This window comes from Schistocerca serialis, chromosome 10, assembly GCF_023864345.2.
Source record: "Schistocerca serialis cubense isolate TAMUIC-IGC-003099 chromosome 10, iqSchSeri2.2, whole genome shotgun sequence".
Taxonomy (NCBI): domain Eukaryota; kingdom Metazoa; phylum Arthropoda; class Insecta; order Orthoptera; family Acrididae; genus Schistocerca; species Schistocerca serialis.
Genome location: NC_064647.1, coordinates 117,627,673 through 117,645,407, shown reverse-complemented (window position 1 = coordinate 117,645,407; position 17,735 = coordinate 117,627,673). Strand labels below are relative to the sequence as shown.

Genomic DNA, 17,735 nt, shown 5'->3' with positions numbered 1-17,735 from the left:
CTAAAATGCACAAGTTATCTAGTGTGTGGGTTGGTACTTGTTTATTGTTAAATTTATTTCAGAAACTACCAGACTGAAGAGGGTGACATGCATGGGAGCAGATGCCAATCTCATTGCAGAAACACGAGTGTTGTGCTGTAGTTTGGGTCTTCTCTAAATCGTCTATAGAACCATAGAGAAGCTCCATCAACATTTCTTGTAGCTGTCTGTCATCTGAGAATTACAATGTGTGTTAATAAATATGTTTTAACAAGCTGTGCATTGTCTTGTTCAGTACAAAAAGCTTATACAGTAAAGAAGCAATTTAATGAAAAAATATTTAGGCCTAATCGATTAGGAGACACTGCTCAGGTTTAGCTTAGAGAGAAAATCATAATCATTCTAGCTCGAGAAACAAAAAAAAGAGGAACAATTGTACTTTGGACTTAAAAAAAAGCTCTTACTCTATAATAGTAGTGTGTAACATTCAAATACAAATAAAGAGGAATTTGTTAAAAATTAGGAGTTTTGGAATGGAGGGGAAGTTTATAACTGAAGAAATGTGACACTCAACATTATCCTCCTCCTTATTAGCCTGAACATGTACAATCAGTTATTCTCTCTTTTAGCACTGATACAATGTAAAAATAGCACTATTTAATCAAAAACTCTGTCAAACATTAGCATATACAGGCAGGAATAACGGATAATACTTACATTTCCTTCTTCAATATAGAACTCTTCAGTTTCTGGCTGCTCATATGGGTCGGCTGATATCTGCAAGTAAGACGACATGATGAGTCCACACAGGTTCACATTCATGAAGAAAAGTAAAATTGTGAATTACACTGTCCAGTCACATTAACATGACCACCTGTCTGACTATTGTGAGGCATACAGGAAGAGCGTCAATAGCATTCTGGAAGGTACTGACAGGGGTGTGGATCCATTCCAACTCCATGAACAGCTGCATTAGGTTTCCCAGTTGAGGATCCACAGTGCAAACAGTCCGATTGAGGTTGTCCTAAAGATCCACAACTGGCTTTAAATCCAGGGAGTTTGGTGGCCAGGGGACTACAGTACACTCATCCTGATGTTCTTCAAACTACACATGTACACTCTGAGCTGTGCATTGTACTGCTGGTTGATGCCATTGTGTCGAAGAATAACAAACTGGATGTAGGGGTGGACATGGTGCCCAAGGATAGATGCATACTTGTGTTGATCTATTGTGCCTTCCAGAATGACGGGATCACCAAGAGAAGACCACAAAAACATTTCCTAGACCATAATGCTCTGTCCTTTGGCCTGCACCCCTTCGGCAATTGCTGCAGGTGTTTGCTTTCAGTCTAAGGAGCATAAAATGTGATTCATCTGAAAATGCCACCTATCGCCACTCAATGGATGTGCAGCTGCAGTACTGGAATTCGAATTCCAGCCTTTGTTGCCAATTAACAACAAGCATCACGGGTGGATGAACCATGTGCCTGCTGCGGAGGCCCATATGAAGCAAAGTTCACTGAACAGACACCGATGGTAGCCCCTCAGTTCATCTGGGCGACCTGTACACATCTCGGCAGCCATCAGTCACAACCCTCACCTCTGGTCTTTGGTGAACCACAGTTGCATCAGCAATGGTTTTGGATAGGGTCATTTTGCCATGGGTGGTATACTTTAATCACAGCAGCACACAAACTGTATACAAACTTAACCGTTTTGGAAATGCTTGCACCCTTGGATGGTTGGTTTAAAGGAGAGGGGAAGTGACCAAATTGCGAGGTCATCAGTCCCTTGTTCCCTGTAAAAGAATCACATAAGGAAAAGAAGAAAAGAAAGGAGACATACAGCACAATAACTGGAGAATGGAAGAACCAGAAGAATGACAGTAGGACAACCAACACTACTATGGACAAAACAGGAAAAGAAAACCACATAGAGAAGTAAGAAACAGGTATAAGGGATAAAAACAAGAGAGCAAATGACCGTGGCTGACCAACCACAATAATAAAAAGGAAAAGCCAGCCACTCTGAGACACACTAAAACATCCAGCCTAAAAGCATTAGAGTGGAGAACACAAAGGGACAAAGGACATGCGCTAAAACTTATATAGAATGATAAAACCCACTGCCACGCATAAAACATAAAACTAAATTAGCCGATGAGGCATTGTCAGCTAAAATTAATGGCAACTAGTCTGGTAACTGAAGAGTCCATCGCAAGGCAGATAAAGATGGACAGCTCAACAAGATACGCACCACTGTCAGCCGATTGCCACACCAACACTGAGGTGGGTCATCATGGCACAGGAGGTAGCTGTGTGTCACCCAAGTGTGGACAATGTGGAGCCAACAGAGAACCACAGAGTACCTGCGAGAGGCTCACATGGTGTTCTTCTACACATTCATAGTCACCTTAAGGGCACGCAGTTTGTTGTGCATACTGAAGTTATGCCATTCTGTCTCCCAAAGCTGAAAAACCTTGCAGAGTAGTACTGAATGCAGGTGAGTTGCAGAGAAGCCGATCTCCATAAGCTGTTTCCGTGTAGCCTGTTTAGCCAGCCTGTCGGCAAGTTCGTTGCCTCGGATGCCGACGTGACCTGGGGTCCAGACAAACACCACTGAATGACTGGATCGTTTCAGGACATAGATGGAGTCCCGGATCGTCACTACCAAAGGATTACGAGGGTAGCACTGGTCGACAGCTTGTAGGCTGATCAAGACGTCAGTAAATAGAAGAAATGATATGCCGATGCATGAACGGATGTGTTCAAGAGCATGAGATATAGCCACCAGCTCAGCAGTGAAAACACTGCAACCATCAGGCAAGGAATGCTGTTCAACATGACCACCATGGACATATGCAAAGCTGACATGATCATCAGCCATTGAGCTGTCGGTGTAAACCACTTCGTGGCCTTGGTACATGTCAAGAATTGAGAGGAAGTGGCAGTAGAGAGCTGCGGGGTTAACTGAGTCCTTAGGGCCATGTGAAAGGTCCAGGCAAAGCCATGGGCTAGTTGAACACCATGGAGGTGTACGTGAATGGACCTCAAGCAGAGGTGGTAAAGGCAAGGACTCCAGTTTGGAAGGAAGGGATAGGACACGAACTGCAATTGGAAGCCATGACATGGGCCGCTGATGTGGGAGATGAACCACCATGGGTGGGAAAAGGAGATAGTAATTCAGATGTGCAGGACAACTACAAACATGTGCAACCTAACTGGCCAGCAGTTGTGCACACCTAACCTGCAATGGATGGACTCCGTCCTCCACCAGGATGCTGGTCACCACACTCGTCCTAAAAGCTTCTGTTGCTAGGCAAACGCCACAGTGGTGCACTGGGCCGAGTAAATGCAATGCTGAGGGCACCGCCGAACCATAAACCAGACTCCCATAGTCAAGGCCGGATTGAACAAGGGCTCTGTAGAGCCGCATCAGCTTAGAGAGAGCTGCACCCCAGTTGGTGTTGCTCAGGCAGCAAAGGGCATCGAGGGGCTGTCAGTACTTCCGCTTCAGCTGATGAAGGTGAGGAAACCAAGTCAATCTGGCATCGAAAACCAGTCCTAAGAATTGATACTTCTCCATCACAGTCAGTGGATTGTCATTAAGGTAAAGTTCTGGTTCTGGGTGAACAATACAACAACAACAACAACAACAACAGAAGTGCATAACACATGACTTTGTGGCCAAAAACTGGAAACTGTGGGCTAGAGCCCACGACTGCGCCTAGTGGATGGCTCCCTGCAGGCACCACTCAGCAACACCAGTACTGGTGGAACAGTACAAAATGCAGAAGTCGTCTGCATACAGAGAAGGTGAGACGGACAGCCCTACAGTTGCTGCTAGAACATTAATGGCCACTAAAAATAGAGATACACTCAATACAGAGCCCTGTGGGACCCCATTATCCTGGATGTGGGGGGAACTTTGGGAGGCACCAACTTTGACATGGAAAATATGAAGTGACAGGAAGTTTTGAATAAAAACCTGGAGCGGGCCTCCGAGACCCCACTTGTATAATGTGGTAAGGTTATGACGTCGCCAGATTGTGTCATATGCTTTTCATAAATCAAAAAAGACGGCAACCAGGTGTTGGCATCTGGAAAAGCCTGTTCGAATGGCAGACTTGAGGGACACAACAATATAAATGGTAGAGTGACCCTGGTGGAAACTGCCCTGACATGGAGCCAGTAGGCCACGTGACTCCAGGACCCAACCCAACCCAACCCAACCCCTGACACACCAAACATTCCAGCAGCTTACAAAGAACACTGGTGAGGCTGATGGGCCGATAGCTATCAACATCAAGTGGGTTTTTTCTGGGTTTGAGCATCTGAATGATGGTGCCCTCCTGCCACTGCGATGGAAAGATGCCTTCACACCAGATGTTGCTTGGAGTCAGATGAGAGATCTGACTGTGGATCCGATCTGGCCCAGGAGCTGTGTCGGGGCAATGTGCAAGGGCACTGAGGAGCTCCCACTCTGTAAATGGAGCATCATAGGATTCACTGTGGCATGTTGTGAACAAGAGGACTTTCCCTTCCAGCCGCTGTTTGAGAGTGCGAAAGGGTGGGGGGTAATTTTCCAATGCAGAGGCTCGAGCATAGTGCTCAGTAAAGTGCTCGGCAATCAGGATTGCGTCGGTAGATAACACGCCATTTATGGTAACACCGGGAGCAGCTGTTGGGGTCTGGCACCCGCAAATACGTTTGATCCTTGCCCAGACTTCGGAAGGTGACATATGGCACCCAATGGTCGAGACTTACCTCTTCCGACACTACTGCTTCTGTCGTCTGATTAGTTGGCAAACGCAGGCATGGAGCTGTTTAAAGGCTATGAGGTGCTCAAGGGAATGGTGCCGCTTATGCTGAGCTCGCTGATGCTCCTTAATTGCTTCAGCGACTTCTGGCAACCACTAAGGGACCGCCTGCCCCAGTGGCACCCTAAAGAGTGAGGGATCGTGTTTTCTGCCGCTGCAAGGATTTTTGTAGCCACCTGCTCAACCATCACATCGATGTTCCCATATGGGGAAGAGTCAATGGTGACAGAAGAGGTGAAAGTTTCCCAGTCTGCGTTATTTAAAGCTCATCTGGGCAGGCCTCAGTGGGCCTGATGCTGGGGCAGTGACAGGAAAATGGGGAAGTGGTCACTACCACACAGGTCGTCATGTGCTCTCCAGTGGATAGATGGGAGAAGTCCTGGGCTGCAAATTGATAAATCAATGATCGAGTAACTACCATGAGCCACACTTAAATGTGCAGCAGCCCCAGTATTTAAGAGGCATAGGTCAAACTGAGACAGTAAAGTTTCGACATCTCTGCCTCTACCAGTAATCATGGTGCCACCCCACAAGGGGTTATGGGTGTTGAAATCTCGCAAAATTAGGAAAGGTTTAGGGAGTTGATCAATCAGTGCAGCTAATACATTCAGGGGTACTGCACCATCTGGAGGAAGATATACATTGCAGACAGTTATTTCCTGTGTTGTTCTTATTCCGACAGCCACAGATTCATCAGGGGTTTGAAGGGGCACATGTTCACTACAGACCGAGATTAGGACATAAACACAAACTGCACCTGACACTCGATTATAGTCGCTACGGTTCCTGTAATATCCCTTATAGCCGCGGAGGGCAGGGGTCTGCATTGCCAGGAACCAGGTCTCCTGGAGGGCAATGCAGATAGCAGGTGTAAAGCTTAACAGCTGCCATAGCTTAGCCAGGTTGTGGAAAAAACTGCCGCAATTCCACTGGAGGATTACGTCATCGTGAGACTGGGAAGATGTGGAACATTCAATGAGGTACTTTACGCATCAGTCACCTGCTGCCACCAATTTATTGCCTGAACAGTCTATATCCATTGTGTCTGAGGGTCTGGCGAGATGTAGGTCCTCAGCGGACGCCAAAATCTCCACCCCATCCTCAGCCGCAGAGCTGGTGTGGGTGCCACCGCAATTTCCTTGGTCTTAGGGGTTTTCTTTTTGGATTTCTCTCGCTGCTCCTTGGGTTTCTCTGGCTGGGAGGACTTCACCGATTCATTCTCCAGGACTAAGGATAAGCGTGAAGCCCTACGAACAGCTGCTTTTGGGCTCTTCAGCCTCTGGCGGATGTCGTCTTCCCCACTAGCAGAAACCTGGGAAGCGAGTGACCCAAGGGACCCCTTCCTAGAACGAGGAGCCGAAGAAGACTTATGCTTCTCCAGCTTAGAAGTGGGGACGGATGGTCCCGATGTTTCCCTCAGCATCACCTGATTTAATTCGACTACATTCCATTATCTTCGTTTTGCTTTTGTTGATGTTCCTCTTATATCCTGCTTTCAAGACACTGTCCATTCTCTTCAGCTGTTCTTCCAGGTCCTTTGCTGTCTCTGACAAAATTACAATGTCATCAGCAAACCTTGACATTTTTATTTATTCTCCATGGATTTTAATTCCTACTCCAAATTTTTCTTTTGTTTCCTTCCCTTCCCAGCCACTGCTTTCCTTTCATGCCCCTCGACTCATATAACTTCCAGCTCGTTTTTTGTGCAAATTGTAAATAGCCTTTCGCTCCCTGTATTTGACCCCTGCCACCTTCAGAATTTGAAAGAGTATTCCAGTCAACATTGTCAAAAGCTTTCTCTAAGTATACAAATGCTAAAAACGTGGGGTTTACCTTTTCTTAACCTATCTTGTAAGATAAGTTGTAGGGTCAGTATTGCTCACGTGTTCCAACATTTCTACGGAATCCAAACTGATCTTTCTGAGGTTGGCTTCTACCAGTTTTTCCATTCTTCTGCAAAGAATTCACGTGTATTTTGTAACCGTGACTTATTAAACTGATAGTTCGGTAATTTTCACGCCTGTCAGCTCCTGCTTTCTTTGGGATTGTGATTATTATGTTCTTCTTGAAGTCTGAGGGTATTTCGCCTGTCTCATACATCTTGCTCACCAGATGGATGAGTTACGTCATGGCTGCCTCTCCCAAGGCTATCAATAGTTCTATGGAATGTTGTCTACCCCTCGGGCCTTGTTTTAATTTAGGTCTTTCAGTGCTCTGTCAAATTCTCCATGCAGTATGAAATCTCCCATTTTATCTACGTCCTCTTCCATTTCCATAATATTGCCCTCAAGTACATCGCCCTTGTACAGACCCTCTATATACTCCTTCCACCTTTCTGCTTTCCCTTCTTTGCTTAGGAGTGGTTTTCCATCTGAGTTCTTGATATTCATACAGGCGGTTCTCTTTTCTCCAAAGGTCTCTAATTTTCCTATCAGCAGTATCTATCTTACCCCTAGTGATTCATGCTTCTACATCCTTACATTTGTCCTCTAGCCATCCCTGCTTAGCCATTTTCCACTTCCTGTTGATCTCATTTTTGAGACTTTTTAATTCCTTTTCACCTGCTTCATTTACTGCATTTTTCTCCTTTCATCAATTAAATTCAATATTTCTTCTGTTACCCATGGATTTCTACTAGTCCTTGTCTTTATACCTACTTGATCCTCTGCTGCCTTCACTACTTCATCTCTCAAAGCTATCCATTCTTCTTCTACTGTATCTCTTTCCCCTGTTCTTGTCAATAGTTATCTAATACTCTCTCTGAAACTCTCTACAGCCTTTGGTTCTTTCAGTTTATCCCCTTTCCTTCAATTCCTACCTTTTTGCAGACTTTAATTATCAATAATATATTCTCCTTCACTATTTACAACAAACTGCCAATGATGGCGTATTTTTTTGATTCTGTGATTGTAGAAATCATGTGGTTTTTAGGTGAAGATCTCATCCATTCATGTTCGGAGTGCTTTTTCACACAGAAAGCAAGTTCTTCGGAGGTTGTCTGATATAGAGTGGAAGAGGTGAAATTCTGAGAGAGCAAGATCAGATTAATAAGATGGGCCCACAATGACTTCCCATCCCAACTCCAGTACAGTGTTTTTTTTTGTCAGTCTATTTGAATGCGGATGGACGTTATTGTGGAGTAGCAACACTTCACACAGTCTTTCTGGTCATTGTTCTTTGACTGTGCCTGCAATACATCTCAGTTGTTGACAATGTGTGTCAGCTATTGTGGTTACATGCCATCACTGTTCCACCAAATCGGTAATATTATCCTTTGTGGACGCATGCAGGTCATTGTACAGACAGTTGCTGCTTTGCTTTGGCTCAACCATTCCTTTCTTTTCCTTATGTTAGCATTTGTGACACAAATTTTAATTCATTTCTTCTGCTTCAATCATTATCATAGATAAAGACGAGACTTAAATGTCTCTGAGAATATTTAATTACAAGATCTAAAAGACACAATTGCCCGTCACTAGTAATGCTACAGGATAGAAATGATCAGTGTTGTTAAAAAGTCAGTTGATGAGGGACAAGCACAGATGCACATATGGCTACATGCTAGTTTCTGTGATTGTGTACCCATACACCTGATTTTTGAAACTTCCCCATTGCATGCACATGTTGCACCGTGATGGAATGATTACAGTTCATCACATTTGCCAGGTCTTACCTACACAAATGTGGAACATTGTGGATTAATGTGTTCAAACAATCATCACCAAACCTCAAAGGTCTTCCTCAATGCAGAAAGCCACAATGTCAAAACAATCCTCCTCTTGCCTTGCTCTGTTCAATGGCATTATCCTCATATAATGCACAAATATTTCTGTCTACACCTGCTGCTTTTCACCTGTCTACTGAAATCAAACAGAAGAATATGTTGCAAATGTTCTGATTCCATAACTCGGCACTCCACAGCTCCATTCACTATCTCCAAACGTCAAAATGACAATACGTGAACTCAAATAGCAATAGTGAACTAAAAATAAAAAATGACAAACAATAAATAAATCCACAGCAACAGGAATAGCAACATGCAAAACAAAAACACTATGAACTTGTGCACCAACTTAATATTTATCAGCACTAACTCTCATCTGCGCACGCATGTGTGTGCGCATGTGTGCAGCATAATAAAACTGCCAAATAGCACTGATGTCCTAACTCTGACCATTTTTGAAAAATTCATGTTTGAAGGTTCAAGGGTGTGTACCAGTCATTAGTCAGCACCTATTTCCCTATTTCAGAGATCTACTACTCAGTAAGGAGTTAACCTAGAGACTTCAATTTTTTATCGCTTAGTTCACATAATGTATGAAATCATTCAGATTTTTTACAAAAAATTGTTGAAAAACACTTTTTGAATGCTGTGCTTTAAATTCATGATCTTTTAAAAGTATCATAACTTTCGTAGGGAAACAGTACAGTCTTCAGCTTGTGTACTGTGACCCAACAGGCTTATTATCAGTCTAAACAAAAATGAAAAACATTTCACACTGCAATTAATAGTTCGTACTTTCACTTAAAGATGACTCCACCAGGAAAAAAATGCCAAATTTCACGAACATCAGAGTCCTTGGTGGGCATGTAAACATTGGATCTCAACTTAATTTTTGGTTAAAATGCTGCACTACAGTACAAAAATTACAAGAACCGCACAAACCTGGGTTACCATTAAGATTTTAAGACTGAAGCAGAATGGCACTTATAGCCCCTTTGATGGCGCTGGTGGAACTGTCAAATGCCAAGCCAGAACGACCAGTTTGGAAGCTACACCACCATAAAACTACACCTTGACTCCTGAAGACATGTACCCATGGACATTCCACAAAATAATAGATATTGATAGTTTCTGTTTCTTCACAAAAGATCAAATCGCATGAAGGTTTCTTGGAACACAGGTAGAGTACAGTGGGGACAGTTCCACAAATACAATTACATCATGCATTTCTAGCCACTGCTACTAACACAATTCTAATGAAGATATGTTCGACAGATATAAATTTGAGCACTATCGCTATGACAGATTGAGTAAATGTTTTGTTGCAACAGTTGCAAGTGGGGCAGAATGTGATTTTCAAATTCAGTGAAAACTACTACACAGGACATATTCCTTGGTATCACATGAATTTAAAGATTTTGAGATTAATTGTATCCAATAGGAAAGATGCTGTTTAGATCCCCATCCCCACATTATATGAAATGTTGATAACCCATCATTACAAAGTCACAGTTCACAGTTTGACAAAAGTGCTAAGAAAAGATCCTCTCTCTCACTTTTAAGTGAACATAATTCGTTTGTGGATGAAGATGTCAGGGAAAACAATGTTATATTCAAAGTGGAAGAGTTTTAAAAAATACTATTTCCTTCTTTATATACGAATTTGTTTATGCAACTGTTCTTTGTAGAATCTGTGTGCCTATATATACCGGTATATGTGTAAAAAAAATATTAATGTCTTTCATAAATGCTTGCATATTTGATTTCACCGATGTCTTTTGTATTGTATTGATTGGTCCAGTAAATCTTACATGTACAGTACAGCACATCAGATATTGGACAGGTCAAAGTATATCTTACAATTAAAACACTTTAGAAACTAGAAAATTATGTTCGCAAAATTTTACAGCACTTCATATACTGGGCAAGTCAATGTGTAAGTTATAATTAGACCATATTAGAAACTTGAAGTTTACAACTGAATACATGTGTAAGCCAATATTAACGATTACAGTATTTGCGTGATCCTCACTTAAGCTCTAAGGATTTTTGAGGAACTCTTCTACACTATGAATTGACATGTACACTAGAGAATTACATTCACAGAATTTTAATTCATATACTGGGCAAGTCGGTATACAACTTATACTTGAACCCCATTAGAAACTTGAGAATTACATCTGAATGTATTTATAGGCCAGTATTAATGGTTACAGTATTTGCATAATCATCACTTAGACTCTCGAGGATTTTGGAGGAACTCTTCCAGGCTATAAAAGCAATGTGTCAACAGATATTCTTTTAACACTGCTTTAAAATTTTTTACATCAGTCTTTACTTTAATTTCTCTTGGCAATTTATTGTAGATAATTTTTCCATGGTGTAATGTTCCTTTTTGGCACAAACTGGTTTTTGTATGGAGTACATGAAAGTCAGTTTTCTGTCTTGTATTATGATGAACATTTTCATTTTTGGGGAGGATACTAGGATTTGTTATTGTATATTTCTTTATAAACATTGCACTTTCAAATAGGAAAATACATGGAAGGGGAAGAATCCCCACCCTTTTAAATAATGGTCTACATGGTTTGTTCCTTTTTATTCCAGCCACGACTCTCACTATTCTTTTTTGCATCCTGAAGAGTTTTAGGCAGGATGGTGAGTTACCCCAAAAAGTGATCCCATATTTTAGGACAGAATGTATATTAGAATAGAAAACTGTCATTAGACAGTCCTTATGACAGCAGTTTTCTAGCACTCTCATTAAATAACACATGGTACTTAGCGTCTTTAATATGTTGTCAATGTGAGTTTCCCATCTAAGATTATCCTGTATCCCAGAAATTTTGTATTAGGCACACTTGCAATATCCATGTCTGACATCTGAATTCTTATATCCTCTTCAGTGTTTCTCTTGACATTATGAAAATTTAATGCTACTGTTTTATTTATTATTAGTTTGTTTTGATTGAACCAGTTTACAACATTTGTTGCTGCCTCAGACAGTCTTGTCTGTAGTATCTCTGCAGTCTTCCCACTGACTAATATGCTTGCATCATCTGCAAACTGGATAGTGCTATGGTACTGGTTGGTTGATGTTAGGTCATTTATATGTATCAAAAATAGGATGGGGCCTAGTACCGAGCCCTGCGGTACTCCATATTTTACTGCTTTATAATCAGAATAGTGTCTTGTTGATTTATTTTCTTTGTGAAAATGTATTTCTACTACTTGCTTACAGTCAGTAAGATATGATCTAAGCCAGCTGTTAGGCATACCTCTGATACCAATTCTTTCAACCTTCTGCAGCAATAGGGTGTGGTCTATGATGTCAAAAGACTTAGACAGATCAAGGCATATGCCCGTTACTTTTTGTCCACTATCAATTTTTTCGAGTACTTCACCCAGAAATTCGTATGTTGCTGTTTCTGTTGATCGGCCTTTCCGGAAGTAATGTTGGGTTGTGGATAATATTTTGCACTTTTCTAGAAAATCCTGCAACCTCTTACAAAAAATTTTTTCTAGTATTTTCGAAAATGTAGATAGCAAGGCTATCTGTAAGGCTATTCTGTAATTGGCTATGTCTTCTTTCTTACCCTTTTTGAAAGTGGTTTTAGTTTCAATGTCTTTAAGCAGGAAGGAAAGACTCCATTTGTTAATGAACTGTTGAAAATGTGGGCTAATGGTATTGCAATGAGGTCCCCCACATTTTTTCTGACATAATCTGGAATCTCATCCACACCTGTTGAAAATTTTGTTTTTAACTCGCTAATTGATAGTATAATTTCCTTAGGGTTGGCTGGAGTAAGAAATAGGGAGTTGATTTCCATTAACAGAATAATAATATATCACCACATTTGTGCACCCAAGCTGCCTCTTTTAATTCTTTACATTGAAAACACATAACAGTGAAATACAAAATATAAATTAAAAATAATAACTGTTCTAAGCTCTCATTTTTTTACAGTTCTGACCTACATGTTTACCACATATATGTTAGGAAAAAAATTTAAAAAAAAACAAATGGTTTTTATTTTTGAATCCCAAGTAGTGTTGAATGTGGATGGTATGAGTAAGTGATATTTTATTCTTTGCCAATGAATAAAGTGAGTTAGACATTCTTCTCTGAGCTAAGATTGCTACCAAGTATGGAAACATTTCAGCAAAAAATCAAGTTGAGATTAAATTGTCTGCCTATATGCCCATGACTTTTCCCCAATTGAGTCATCTTTAATTGAAAATAAGATTTGTAAATTGTATTGTGAAATACTTTCTGTTGTTGTTTATACTGAATATTAGGACTAAAGAAGTACAATGTATAAGCTGAGGTCTGAAATGTGTCCCTGTAAAGTTATGATTTTAAAATCATACAGCAGAGATGCTGAGTCGCGGATAGGTACAACAACAAAAATGTCACAAAATAAGCTTTCAGCCTACACACACACACACACACACACACACACACACACACACACACACACACACACACACACAAGTGCAACTTACACACACATGGTCACAGTCTGGCAGCTGAAGCCACACTACAAGCAGCAGCAGTTCATGTTGGGAGAGACAACTGGGTGAGGGTAAGAAGTAGGCTGTGATGGGGAGGGATAGCAGGGTAGGAGTGGGGGGATGATGAAATGCCGCTGGGAAGAATGCAGGTACGAGGTGGAGAGAGGGCAGGGCAACTAGGTACAGTTGTGAGGTTAGACAGAGAGCGGGGGGAGGTGAGGCAGCAAAAAAGGAGAGATGTAAAAAGTTCATTGGTGGAATAGAGGGCTGTGTAGTGCTGGAATGGGAACAGGGAAGGTGCTGATAGGTAAGGACAATGACTAACAAAGGTAGAGGCCAGGATGTTATAGGAACATAGGATATACTGCAGGGAAAGTTCCCACCCACACAATTCAGAAAAGCTGGTGTTGGTGGGAAGGATCCATATGGCACAGGCTGTGAAGCAGCCACTGAAACGAAGAATGTCATGTGGAGCAGCATCCTCAGCAACAGGATGGTTCAGTTGGTTCTCGGTCACAGGTATTCATGCGGACAGACAGATTGTTGGTTGTCATGCACACATAGAATGCAGCACAGAGGATGCAGCTTAGCTTGTAGATCACGACTGGTTTCACAGGTAGCCCTACTACTGATGGGATAGGTGACGTTTGTGAGTGGACTGGAGTAGGTGGTGGTGGGAGGATGTAAGAGACAGGTCTTGCATCTAGGGATATGAGTCATGAGGTAATGGGTTGGGAACAGTGGTTGCATAAGGATGGACGAGTATATTGTGTAGATTAAGTGGCCGATGGAACACTACTGTGGAGGGGTGGGAAGGATAGTGGGCAGGACATTTCTCATTTCAGAGCATGATGAGAGGTAGTCAAAATCCTGGCAGATAATTAATTCAGTTGCTCCAGTCCTGAGTGGTACTGAGTTGTACTGAGTTACGAGGGGAATGCTCCTCTGCAGCTGGATGGTGAGATTTTGGGAAAAATAAGGAATGGGATATTTGTTTTTGTACAAAGGTTGGTTTGGGGAAGGAGATCAGTGGTCATCGGTCTCATCGGATTAGGGAAGGATGGGGAAGGAAGTTGGCCGTGCCCTTTCAAAGGAACCATCCCGGCATTGGCCTGGAGTGATTTAGGGAAATCATGGAAAACCTAAATCAGGATGGCCGAATGCGAGTCCAGTGTCTAACCACTGCACCACCTCGCTCGGTTTTGTACAAAGTTGGGAGGATAATTACATTCTGTAAAAGTCTCAGCAAGACCCTCAATAAATGTTGAGAGGGACCGCTCATCACTGCAAATGCAACACCCTTGGTTGCTAGGCTGTATGGAAGAGACTTCTTGGTAAGGAACAGGTGACAGCTGTCTAAGTGGAGGTATTGCTGGTGGCTGGTAGGTTTGATATGGACAGAGGCAGTGGTGTAGCCATCTTTGAGGTGGCCACCATCTAGGAAGGTGGCTTGTTGGGTTGAGTAGGACCAGGTGAAGCTAATGGGTGAGAAGTTGTTGAGGTTTTGGAGGAATGTGGATAGGATGTCCTCACACTCAATCCAGATCGCAAAGATGTCAGCAATGAGTCTAAACCAGGTGAGGGGTTTAGGAGTCTGGGTTTTTAGGAACGATTCCTCTAAATGGTCCATGAATAGGTTTGCATATGATGGTGCCATGCCGGTGCCCATAGCCATACCCCAGATTTGTTTGTAGGTTATGCCTTCAAAGGAGAAGTAATTGTGGGTGAGGATATAGTTGGTCATGGCACCAGGAAGGTGGTTGCTGGTTTGGAATCCATCAGGTGTTGGGAAAGGTAGCGTTCAATAGTGGTAAGACCATGAACATTAAGATGTTAGTGTAAAGGGAGGTGGCATCAAGAGTGATGAGCAGGGCACTGTGTGGTAAAGGGACAGGAACTGTGGAGAGTCAGTGGAGGAAATAGTTGGTGTATTTTATATAGGAGGGTGGGTTCTGGGTAATACGCTGAAGATGTTGGTCTACAAGAGCAGAAATTCTCTCTGTGAGTGCACAGTAGCCAACCCCGATGGAGAGTCCTGGGTAGTTGGGTTTATGGCCAGTTATTGTGCCCTACACAATATACTTTTTGATCTCTACACAACACCTGTTCCCAACCCCTTACCTCATGACTCATATCTCTTTAACAGACCTAGATGCAAGACCTGTCCCATACATCCTCACACCACCACCTACTCCAGTCCACTCACAAACATCAGCTATCTCATCAAAAATAGGGTTACCTGTGAAACCAGTTGTGATCTACAAACCAAGCTGCAACCACTGTGCTGCATTGTATGTGTGCGTAACAACCAACAAGCTGGCTGTCCGCATGAATGGCCACCGACTAACTGTGGCTAAGAAACAACTGAACCACCATGTTCCTGCAAGTGCCACCCAATACAACAATCTTCATTTCAATAACTGCTTCCCAGCCTGTGCCATATGGATCCTTCCCACCAACACCAGCTCTTCTGAATTGCACAGGTGGGAACTCTCCCTGCAGTATATCCTACATTTATGTCACCCTCCTGGCCTCAACCTTGTTAGTCATTGCCCTTACCCATCTGTCTGCAGCTCATTGTCTAGTGGCTAGTGGCTGGCGTTGTTGCTTCTGGATCATAGGATCCCGGGTTCGATTCATTGACAGGGTTTGTGATTTTCTCCATCTGGGGACTGGGTGTTTGTGTTGTCATCATCTCATCATCGTCGTACCATCAATTGGGATGTGGTGAGGCCGCAAATGCAAAAATTGGGAATTTCTACAGGTCCTGATGACCATGTTGTTGAGTGCCCGACAAACCGTCATACTCGTCACCGTCATACTCGTCACCGTCATACTCGTCACCGTCATACTCGTCACCGTCATACTCGTCACCGTCATACTCGTCACCGTCATACTCGTCACCGTCATACTCGTCACCGTCATACTCGTCACCGTCATACTCGTCACCGTCATACTCGTCACCGTCATACTCTTCAGTCCCTTCCCCATTCCCATTACAGCACTACACAGCCCTCTATTCCACCAGTGCACTTTTTACTTCTATTTCTGCTACCACACCTCTCTTCAGCTCTCCATCTAACCTCCCAACTGCACCTAGCTGAACTACCCTCTCTCCACCTTATCCCTGCATGCTTCCCAGCAGCACTTCATCATCCCCCACCCCTACCCTGCTATCCCTTCCCCTCCCTGGCCCAGCCTCCTCCTTACCCCCACCCAGTTGCCCTGCTGCTGCTCATAGTGTGGCTTCAGCTGCCACAGACTGCAATCACGTGTGTGTGTGTGTGTGTGTGTGTGTGTGTGTGTGTGTGTGTGTGTGTGTGTGTGTGAGAGAGAGAGAGAGAGAGAGAGAGAGAGAGAGAGAGAGAGAGAGAGTGTGCACCTGTCGTCTATTTCTGCCAAAGGCCTTATTGGCCAAAAGCTTATTTTGTGATTGTCTTTTTGTTGTGCCATCTGCAACTCAGCATCTCCACTATGTGATGAGTAGCAAGTACCCTTTTTGTAATACTGTTGCATTTCAGCCTGGATTTTCCACTGTTAAAAAAATCATGAATTTGAAGAACACGGGAAAAGTGTGCTTTTCAACATTTTTCATAAAAAGTCTGAATGACTTATCCTACTTTTGATACATTATACCAACTCAGGGGGCCTAAGCACTCAGTGCTTAAAAAACTGAAGTCAGTAGGTTCACTCATTACTAAGCAATAGATCTATGAACACAAGGAATTTGGCATCTATTGACTGGATACACACCTTTCAGCCTTCAAACCTGAAACTGTCAAAAATGTCAAGAGTTAGGACCATGCTGTTTAATAGTTTTACTATTAAGACATGTAGGTATCCATGTAATAGCTATGACTAAATTCTGAAATGGTCATCTTATCACTCACTGTGGGAGTTCACAAAGTGACCCACTATGCTTTCATTGATCAGACTAACTGACCTTGGCTTCCCATTCCCATTCAGGCGCATGATCTGCTTCATTAAACTCCATATATTGACCGTTCTAATTGGTATCGGGGCAAGTTTCCAGATTCCTGAAGTTAGATGAGGCACTGACTACAAGAATGGAATAACCATTTAGTATCATTAATTTCTGCTAGATTAATAAAGTATTTTCTGCAGATAGAAAACCTTTACAAATACTAATCTAACTGACATTGCATACATCTGATATGTATAAGATGATAAAATGTAAATTTAACTATACAGTGGTTCACATATTGCAATGAAACTTACCAACAGATTGTAGCTATGTAATGACTTGAAACCGGACCCAACCTTTGCATGTGCAATTAATTTACTAAAAGCCATTAAAATATGCAACATGGTGCCAAACGTTTTAGTACAGACTATTCTGACTATATTTTGAGTTGTGATTTTTTAAATTATTTACACTGATACAACTATTTTGCTGCAGTACAAGAGAGAGATCAAAAATATACAACTTCACATTTATTAATGACAGGCAGTAGTGTTTAAAAGGACAATGGCTTTTACTGTATGTAAAAGCTGACAAATACTAACACAAATTCTTTACAGACGAATAGAAAAACAGGTAGAAGCCGACGTCGTGAAGGATCAGTTTGGATTCCATAGAAATGTTGGAACACGTGAGGCAATACTGACAGTACGATTTATCTTAGAAGAAAGATTAAGGAAAGGCAAACCAACATTTCTAGCATTTGTAGACTTAGA

At 42.3% G+C, this 17,735-nt stretch overlaps 1 protein-coding gene across 3 annotated transcripts in view; it reads right to left on the bottom strand.

The window, feature by feature from the left end:
* The window catches only part of LOC126425304 (putative zinc finger protein 727), a 198,400-nt gene that overhangs the window by 154,375 nt on the left and 26,290 nt on the right, over positions 1–17,735 (bottom strand). For all 3 annotated transcript variants that reach the window (XM_050088281.1, XM_050088282.1, XM_050088283.1), the window contains exon 3: positions 697–756. In XM_050088281.1, the coding sequence (XP_049944238.1) occupies positions 697–756 (60 nt within the window). The remainder of the gene's footprint in view (positions 1–696; positions 757–17,735) is intronic.